General features: G+C 57.5%; 1 protein-coding gene across 1 annotated transcript; it reads right to left on the bottom strand.

Moving 5' to 3' along the window:
• Positions 1-91: 91 nt before the first annotated feature.
• Positions 92-8,764, bottom strand: COX4I2 (cytochrome c oxidase subunit 4I2). Its single transcript, XM_077111923.1, has 5 exons — positions 8,665-8,764; positions 7,463-7,544; positions 5,776-5,940; positions 2,229-2,360; positions 92-335 (listed from the first exon to the last, which is right to left on the bottom strand). The coding sequence occupies exons 2-5, from the start codon at positions 7,542-7,544 to the stop codon at positions 199-201; spliced, it is 516 nt and encodes a 171-aa protein (XP_076968038.1). The 5' UTR covers positions 8,665-8,764; the 3' UTR covers positions 92-198.
• Between the last annotated feature and the right edge of the window lie 1,233 nt (positions 8,765-9,997).

The raw sequence follows: 9,997 nt of genomic DNA on the forward strand, positions 1-9,997 counted from the left end.
GGACCCGAGGGGCACTGAGCCCCTGCCAAGCGGCTGACGCCGACCCTCACCGACCACCCGGTCTCGTTTCTGGTGCAGGGAAAGTCCGAGGTGGCGATGAGAAGCCCAAGAGACCAGGCCCAGCTTTATTGGGGTTACAGTGAGGGGAGGGAACGGGGGCCGAGGTGGGGCTGCAGGGAGGGCGGCCTGGGTGCAGCGTCACTTCTTCCACTGCCTCTTGTCGTAGTCCCACCGGGAGGCCAGGCCTTGCACGGGGTTTCCCTTCATGTCCAGGACGCGCTGGAGCTGCTGGGCCTTCCACTCATCGGTCAGGGTGACGGGCTTCTCGGGGAACACTGCAGGGAGCGGATGGGGTGGGGCACGGCTGGCTGAGGTCTCTGCTAGCCCCCCCCACACACACACGCAGAGCTGAGGTCCCAGCCACAGGGACCCACACCAAGGAGATCCCTGCTCCCGGCTCATCCTCCCACCAGACTCCTTTCTAAAGCATTACTCTGGGGGCTCTGGGCTCCCCTTCCAGCTCTGCCTTTGACCCATCGTGAGACCTCACTGCGCCTCAGTTTCCTCACCCACCTCTGTGCCCAGTGGTAACAGAGTACAGATTTGAAATCTCCCTGGATCAAATCCCAGCTCCGCCACTCACTCCCTAGCTGTGTGACCTTCAATGAGTCACTTTACCTCTCGGAGCCTCAGTTTCCTTATCTGTCAAAAACTAGGTCCTGTCAACTAGCTGTGGGGACTGAGTGAGACAGCATTTGTAAAGCAACTGGCACCATGTTGGACAAGATCATCTGTGACTAATGCATGTTGGCTGCTATGTTTATTACTGAATTTGCACCCACTCACTGAAGGGTCCAGGATGAGATGGTTTCTTCTGCTTCCCGAGGCGGGTAAGGGGTAGGGAGGAAGCGCTCCCTTTAAAAACTGGAGAGGGCAGTGTTTGGCTCAAAGGCTGAAGCATGACTGGAGGCATTTTAGGGGCCTTGATGTGTGGGTCAGGGAAAGCCTAGGGGTCAGAGTTCTCAACACCACAGCATCTTACCCCCTGGCCCGCCCGCCCTGAGGCTGTCAGCTTGCACTGCTGACCTTCAGGTCTGATACTTTCCACCCCAGGTGAAGGAAAGACCTTTATGGACACCTGTTATGTCTCAAACACTGGCCATGTCTAGAAGTTCTCCAATGCTCTCTCATTTCACCCTCATGCAAAGGAGGGAGTCTTCTCATACTTCTACAGAAGAAAGAAGCTGAGGGCACTAGAGGTGAAGTCAATTGGGGCAGCGAGTGCCAGCTGTCCCCCAGTATCCTCTGGCCTTCCTCCAGAGCAGTGGCTCTCAAATCTGAGCAGGCCTCAGAACCACCCGTAGGGTTTTGAAAACACAGATTGCTGGGCTCCTCCCCCAGAGTATCTGACTCAGTAGATCTGGAGTGGGGCATGAGAGTTTGCATTTCTAACAAGTTCCCAGATCATGCAGTTGGCTCTGGGACCACACTCTGAGAACCACTCTTTTGTAGTAAGTAAAAGAAGTCTCAGCTGCACACACACCTGCCCAGCTAAAGACTACATTTCCCAGCATTGCTTGAGAGACATGTGCTCATCGGTGATCACGTTCTAGCCAATAGGATGTGAGCAGAAGTGGCACCTCTAAGCCTTCAAAAGGCGTGCTCTCCCCTGTGGTTTCCCCTTCTCTTTGGCTAGAATGTGGGGTTGATGCCAGGGGCTTGTATGTCAAGATGGCAGCTGCATGTTAGGGTGGCAGGGCAATGAGACTGAAGGATCCTGACACCGTGGGGCACCCCATACTACTGCATTGCTTTGGGGGCCTTTTCTCGTGTGAGAGAAGTAAACCTCTGTTGTATTTAAGTGCTTGCGTTTTAGGGACAGAAAAACAGATGGTCAGTGTCAGCAGGCAGGAAAACACGGTCCATGACTGGCTGCCAGACACTGGCCTAAGGGCCTTTCCATCCTTCCCCCATTAGATCCTGTCAAGAACCCTGAAACATGGGCATCTTATTCCCACTTTACAGATGAGGAAATTGCAGTCCAGGAGGCTAGCATCCCTGCACTCCAAGCCAGGCCACTGTGCTCTGCCGTTCACCCCTTAGCCCTCGGGGACCTTTCACACCTCTTCACATGAGTGCCAGAACAGTTCCCTGAAGAGCTTGGCTGGTGGCTGTGGCCTCCGAGACAGGGCCCGGTCCTGCAGCCAGCAGGGACAGCACCCACTCACCATACACCCGCTGCCACCAAATCAGCAGAGCAGTGAATCCAAAGAAGAAGAAGACACAGCCCATCACTGTCTTCCACTCGTTGGAGGGACGGTTCATCTCCGCAAAGGTCTCGTGGTACTGGAGCCGGTACACTGGGGGTGGGAGGTGGAGAAGGGGCCGCAGATGCATCTGCTCCAGGGACCCTGGGCCAAGTCTTGGGAGCCCCGGTGGCCCCTTCCCCACAGCAGATGCAGTTCACTCAACAAATTCTTAGTGAGCATCTACTATGTGCAAAGCATGGCCAGGAGTTCCTAACACAGCAGTGAATAAGACAGATGACAATTCCTGCCTTTCTGGAGCCCACAGCTTGAGGGAGGGACAGAGAGAAATGCTTCAGACAGACAGCAGGGGCTACTTCAGGGAGGGTATTCAGGGGAGTTCTCTCAGAGGAGATGACACCGGAACCCAGGCCTGAAGAATCAAAGGGAGAGAGTCCTGTGAAAATGGGAAGTGCTCCAGGGAGAGTGGAGGAAAAGTGAGTGCAAAGGCCCTGAGGCAGGAAAGGGTGGGGAAGGGGTGGCCCGAAGGCCAGTGCGGCTGGAGTGGAGTGAGCAAAAGGAAGAGTGTGGCAGATGAGGGGTCAGCAGGAGCCAGAACCCATAGCACCTGCTGGCCAGGTTGAGGAGTTTGGATTTCATTTTCAGTGAATTGGGAAGGGGGACTTTTAGGCAAGGAAATGAAAAGATTGTGCCTTTATTTGGTTCAAACTCTTCTTAGGATTCTGTGTTCCTCATCTTCAGTTCTCTCGTTCAATAATCCTCGTATTCATCTGTTTCCTTATTTGCTGGTCACCTTTCCTACACCACTATCAGCTCCAGGCGAACAAGTACTCTGTTCACTGTTATATTCCCTCCACCCAGAACAGTGCTTGGCTCTCAGTTGGTTCTAAATCAGTACTTCTAAAATGAATGAATGCTTCCATGCGGGAAACCCAGATTTGATTCCCGGACCATGCACCAAACAAAAACAAACAAACAAACAAAAAACACCACAACTCAGCGTTAAAATGAATGAATGAATGAATGCCCTCAAAGGGATCAGAGTTCAAGGGCAGAAGCATTCCAGGCTCAGGGAACCACTAAAGCAGAGGCCCGCAGGTGGGAAAGTGCACGGCACCTCCAAGGAAGGAATGGAAACAAGCAAAGCGGGAGTGTGGGGAGTTTTCTTAGTGAAGAGTGAGCGGAAGGACACTCACACACGAGAAGGACAGGGGCTGGCGGTGGGAAGCCCCGGGTGTGCTAGTTTGGAGAGCATCAAGGACACCCGAGCTGCTAAGGCAGAGGGCACAGGGCCTGGCCTGGGGGACTTTAAACTGTGCACATCCAGGGACTGTGGGCCTGGCGCTGTTCTCCTGGGCCACACTCCTGCCCCGGCTCCCCGTTCATCCTATCCTTCAAGGCCTGGCCGCAGGGCCATCTCCTCCAGGAAGCCTGCCTGAACTGCCTCATTTGTCAGAGATGCACTCCCTCAACTGAGCTCCTCCCAGAATAATCGTCTCTCACATTTCCTGGGCCTTGGCCATTTCATAACCCAGGTGCCCGAATCACTTCCTAATCCTGCCTGCTCTGGAGTGGCCCCCCCACTGCGCGGCCTCTGGGGCTTCCGCCATCTGATCCCTGCCCTTGGCCTCGTGTCTGCTGCCCCTGCCGTCCAGCGGGGCTGGGGGAGGGCGGCTCCTTCTTAAAACCACCTGGGCTTGAACCCAACAAATGGAGGCTTGAGGAAACAGGCTTTTCTCATGTAAGATGTGTAGACAGACCGGGACTGGCAGAACTCAGTGCTACCAGAGCTCTTAGCCTCAGCACTGTCAAGTGAAAAAGCAAAATGCAGAAGACAGGGTGAGGTGGGCTACGAGCCGGGAGGGGAATCAGGGAGCTGCTTCCAGAGGCAAGCACGTGGCAGACTCAGGAAACACACAGACCTGGGCCCCGGGGGGGTGGGGGGGAAGGAAGATTTACACCTCCTTTCATTCTTTTATGCAATTTTAAAAATGGTTCCCTTTCTCACTACATTAAAGAGAAATCCAATCTGGCCGCTGAATTCTTTGGGGATTGGATCTTTGGTTTTCGAAGTCCTGATGGGCCATTCAAGTTGAGACAGTATCAGCCAGTCAAGAGAGTTTGAATTTCCATAGAGGGAGGGAGCCACGGGTGTGAAAGGCCCGAGGAGTAGAGAGAAGGGAAGACAATGCGGAATGAGGGCAGGGGAAAGTGAGGAAGCCAAGTCAGACCCGAAGCACTGCCATATCTGGTGTCTGAGGCTGCCCCGTAACCCACCAAGCCTTCAGCAACACTCCATGTAGTAGCTAAGGGTGGGACCCTGGCCCCAGGCTCCGTGGGTTCAAATCCCACCGCCTCTGCTCTCTAGCTGTGCTACCGTCCGTAAGTGACTTCACCTCTCTGAGCCTCGGTTTCCTCAACTTTCTATGCCTGCTGCATGCCTGCTGAATAGAAAGTGCATACTAGATTTTAAGAGTATACTTATTACCACCTTGCTTTGTACGTGTGGCACTAGAGGGAAATAAAAAGAGAGAGAGAGCAGTGTCCAGTTTTGAAGTGCATGGAGAGCAGGAGGCTACGAAGTCAGTGAAAGAGAACTGAGAGGAAAGAAAGGAACAGAGGGAGAGGGCTGGGAAATGCAAGCTCACGAGGGTAAGAATGGAGCCCAGCTTGTTCACAGCCATGTTTTCTGCACCTGGCATGGAAGTTGGCACTTAGGAAAGGGTTGTTGAATTAACAGAATGGATGTGAGAATCATGAGCCTCTGCACCCCAAAGGATCCCTTGAAATGATGGGGCTCAAGCTGGGATCTCCCCATTTGTGGAATGGAAATACAATGCACCACCTATCAAAGGGTCAGCCCAGGGCACTTCTGGGGAGCTGGACGTGGGGACGTACATCCCTTCTGCCTCCCAGGGCTGGACCCCCGCCCCCTCGCCCACCTCACCTGCCTCCCTCTGCCCCACTCCCCTGACCCCACTCAGTGGCACCCGGGCCCCACCACGCTCTCCCACCTGTGCACCCTTCCCATGCTGTCCCCACTGCCTGGTAGTACCCTCCTCCTCACCCTTCAAGGCCCAGCTGGAATGTGCCCTCCTCTGGGAGGCCTGCCAGGATTCCATCCCTCTGTCCTTTGGGTCCTCAAAGCCCCTTGAACACACATCACCCTGGCTGCATATCCTGTATCCCAGTTCTTGGGGTCTGTGTTGATTTCCCCCACTGGACTGAGAGTACCCAGAGAAGCCATCTGGGCGAGTCACCTGTGTCCCCACATTGCCGAGCGTCAGGCCGTGCACAGATAGGGGCCTCCGAATGTCTGGGCGCAGATGAAAGAACGAGTGCATGAACAGATGGATGAATTCACCCCCTCATATGTGCATCCAGAGGTGGCAGAGTTTCCAGCTGTTTGGGGACACTTCTTCCCTGCTCCATTACTCCCTGCCAGGCCCTTCTTTGCAGAGTCACCCCCCAGTCCACTGTCCCCAGCCAACCCCGCCCTGAGACCTACAGGCCACCTTCTCGGCGAGGCTCAGCTGGGTCCAGCTGCCCTTCTCCTTCTCCTTCAGGGCCCGCTGCTCAGCGCTCAGCTCTGTGCAGAAGGGCTCGTCCGGCATGGGGCAGGGGCGCTGGGCCTGGTAACCGGTGTAGGGCGGCATCTTCCCCTCGCTGCGGGCTGCGGGCGCAAGGCAGGGAGCTGAGTCAGGGCTGCCCCCGGAGCCGCACTCTCGACCCCCACATTAAGGAAAGCTGCAGTTACAGGGCACTCAGGTGCCATCTTCATTGACTCCGGCTCCCTCTGAGCCGGGTGATATTGTCAACTCCATCAAGTGAATGAAGAAACTGGGCAGCTGAGTGATCTGCTGAAATTCATAAAGCCAGAGGGCACAGGGCTGGGGCTAAGCCTCAGAGGGTCCTACGAGTGTCCCAGGGTGCCCAGAACAAAGCTGGGCGCTGGGGTGGGGGCGGGGTCTCATTAAAGGCTCCCCTGCTTACTGGCACCAGAGGAGGTGTCAGCACCCTGTCAAGGCAGCACGGGGAGTGCTTTGGGCAAGAAGTCCCAGCTCTACTCTGGGCCTCAGTTTGTTCACCTGAGAAATGGAGCTAGCACGGCCTCCACCTCACAGGGTGGTTGTGAAGCCCATGTAAGATGCGTTGATCCATGTAAAATGCTCACTACAGCAGTGGTAAATGTTATCATTGTCACTACCCTCCTGAGGGCCGGGAAGGCCCTTCTGCTATCTGGCTGAAGTCCCTCCTGCTTTAGGCCTCTTTCTTCTGACTCGCACTGACACCATGTTCTAGAAAGGAGGATTGAGAGTCCAAGGTTCTGTCAGCAGCCCCTGCCTCAGGACAGGAGGGCCTTGGGGACCTGCGGTTTGGGGGTCAGGCCCTCAGGAAGCTCGGAAGGGAGGGGGAAGCTGCTCACTGACCAGGAAGTCTCCATTTCCTGGAGAAATTGGGCCCGGATCCAGCAGCAGTTTGATAGTGAGAGGTGGTTTGGGTGCAGGCACTGGTGGCATGGCAGGAGTGGGGGCGGTGTACAGGGGTGGGGGATGCTGGAAGGGGTCGGGGGGATGCTGGCAGGGGTGGGGGATGCTGGCAGGGGTGGGGGTGGTGTGCAGGGGGGGATGCTGTCAGGGGTGGGGGGTGCTGGCAGGGGTGGGGGTGGTGTGCAGGGGGGATGCTGTCAGGGGTGGGGGGTGCTGGCAGGGGTGGGGGTGGTGTGCAGGGGTGGGGGGTGCTGGCAGGGGTGGGGGATGCTGTCAGGGGTGGGGGGTGCTGGCAGGGGTGGGGGTGGTGTGCAGGGGTGGGGGATGCTGGCAGGGGTGGGGGATGCTGGCAGGGGTGGGGGGTGCTGGCAGGGGTGGGGGATGCTGGCAGGGGTGGGGGGTGCTGGCAGGGGTGGGGGGTGCTGGCAGGGGTGGGGGATGCTGGCAGGGGTGGGGGGTGCTGGCAGGGGTGGGGGTGGTGTGCAGGGGGGGATGCTGGCAGGGGTGAGGGGTGCTGGCAGGGGTGGGGGTGGTGTGCAGGGGGGGATGCTGGCAGGAGTGGGGGGGACGCTGGCAGGGATGGGGGGATGCTGGCAGGGGTGGGGGGATGCTGGCAGGGGTGGGGGGACACTGGCAGGGGTGGGGGCAGTGAGCATGGGGCAGGACTGGGGCACTGGCAGGGGTGGAAGGGAGGGTCAGCCTTACCTGTGCCTCCTGGGCTGTGTGTCCCTCGCACTCCAAGTCTTTCTTTCCTCAGCACCAGGCTCCAGGTGACTCTGGAGAGCATCTGTGTGTGTATGTGTGTGTGTGTGTGTGTGTGCGTGTGTGCGTGTGTGTGTGTGTGAGTCCTGCCTCTCAATGCCCCCGTGCCCTCTGCCGCCACCCCTCAGGGCCCAGACTGAAACACCCAACCCTCTTTCCTGGGCGGGCTGGGGATGGGAGAGAAAAGAGGATTTCAAGGTCACCTTCATGCCCCTGACCCGGTTTTGTCTGACATCCTCATGTGGGGTGTTGGGTGGCCTGGACATTGGGACCCCCCCCCCCCCCAGGACCTCAATTCACCATCCAAAAAGTTAGGAGAAGCCTAACTCTTGAGGCAGAATCTGAGCAGTTTGGGGAGGGGGCCCGGGTTCTGGTTCCAGCCCCAGCTCAGGCTGGCCAGGCTGGGGACCCCCCTCAGCTCTGCACCCCCAGAGGAACCTGGGTGGAAGGAGTCCTGGGAGAGAGAGAGGAGGTAGCCCTGGGATGACTCCCTTTCCTGCAGGGCCATCTGCTAAGGTCCCTGCCCAGATGGTCCGGCCCCCACCTCTTCCCCCTAATTGGCTGCCTACGTGCTCCACAGCCTGCTCTGCTGGATGTGGTAGGGGCAGGGGCCAGGCTGAGCCGGCGCCCCACTCCCCAGGGCAGTCTCAGGGTCTGGTATGGCCTGGGGGGGAGGGTGAGCTTTAGAGGAGGGCAGGGCTCAACTGTGTCAGAGGCAGGAAAAGGACCAGCATCTGGACAGAGGAGGGGTCATCCCATTTCTGGAAGGAGAGAGGGGGCCCCACATCTGCAGAGAGGGCTGGGTGCTCAGTGACTAGAAAGAGGGAGGGGGCGTACCCTATGTAATAAGTGGGAGGGGTGCCCCACACCTGGGAGGGACTCCCTGTAGGTGACAAGTGGGTGGGAGAGCCCCACATACGGGAGAGGGACAGGGAAAGGGTAATCTACATTTAGGGGAAGGGTAAGGGACCCGAATGAGGAGAGAGGATAATTCTCCAGGAGCCCCCAGCTTCGACCTACCAAAAGGCACCCCCCACCTCCCGCTTGAGATAGGGGCCACGCGGAGCCTGGCAGGGCGGCAGAAGCGGGGCGCCACCCACCCACCAGAGCTTGGGCCGTCGGGACCCTCCCACCTTCCCACTCACCTCGCGGGATGGGGCCTCGAAGGCGGCAGGAGCGCGATCCAAGGGAGCCCAGCGAGTAGCGGAGAGTCCGAGTGTCCCACAGCGCAGGGACCTGAGCTCAGGAACCCGCCCCCGGCCCGTCCCCCGGCCCGCCCCCCCGGCCCTCCCCGGGGCTGCCCCCGCGTGGGAACGTCCTGCCACAGCGGGGCGTGGGAGCGCCCAGCCCTCGTCCCTAGGGGCACCCAGGCACACAGCCTGGGGAGAGACACCGCAGAGCAACTCGGCGCCTCAATTTCCCCATCCACCGAGGTCCTGCCTCTGGAAACCCTCAGCTGACAGCACCCTGAGGCCCGGCCAGAGATGCCCGGCTGTGTGTCCTGGGCTGAAGCAGTCTGCTGAGCTGGCCAGCCCCAGGAGCTGTCACTCCACACTTTTGCTCATTGCTGCTTTCTCCATCTGGAATGTTCCTCTGAGGTCTTTGCAGCCCCAAATCTTGCTAACCTTCCAGCCCAGGCTCAATGCCTCCTCCTCCAAGAAGCCTTCAGGGATCTAGAGCAGGCCTGTGGTGTACCACCCTCCTCTCCTGCCTTCTATACTCAGAGAAAGGGATAAAAAAACGTCTCCTTCTGGGCTTCAAATCTTAGCTATATGACCTCCAACAAATGACTTAACCTCTCTGAGCTCCTGTTCTCTTCTCTGTGAGAGGGAGCTAATGATAATCCTAGGGCTGTTGTAAAGATTAAGCTGGTAGAAAAGCATAGACACATTTATTTTTTTTAAGGGCCTGTTACAGCTGGCATTTATGGAGTATTATCAGGCTAAATGTTTCAGGATATTGAGATGAACAAAATCAGACACAGTCCCTGTCCTTAAGAAAACAGCTCGTGCAAAGGCCCAGAGACAGGAAAGCACAGGGTGTGTTCAAAGAATAGAAGGAGGGTCTCCTTGGCAGAGTGCAATGGGTGAAGGGAAGGTTGGACAAGGGGGAGAGGAGGAGACAGGTTGGACCACCAAGCACGGCCTTGCAGGCCATGGTGAGAGTCTTGGATTTTATTCTAAAGAGGATGAGAGGCTACTGGAGGGTTAAGTAGAAGAGTGATAAAGTCAAATATAGCAGAGCAAGAGCTCAGCTGGAATTGTTAGTATACAGATGGTGGACTGATGTGTGAGAGGGTAGCTCCCTCTGTGGTCTGCTCTCGAGGTCTCAGGGCTCTGAGTCCTTGAGGTGCGCTCAGCTCCCACCCACCCATCCATCAGGTTTCCTGTAGCCCAGTGAGGCCAGAGGGACCACCTTCAGTCAGTGTCTGGAGACAGGGGGTTTAGACTCCAGGGCAGAGGAGCCTGGAAGGCCAGG

Source organism: Tamandua tetradactyla, chromosome 1 (genome assembly GCF_023851605.1).
Source record: "Tamandua tetradactyla isolate mTamTet1 chromosome 1, mTamTet1.pri, whole genome shotgun sequence".
Lineage (NCBI taxonomy): Eukaryota > Metazoa > Chordata > Mammalia > Pilosa > Myrmecophagidae > Tamandua > Tamandua tetradactyla.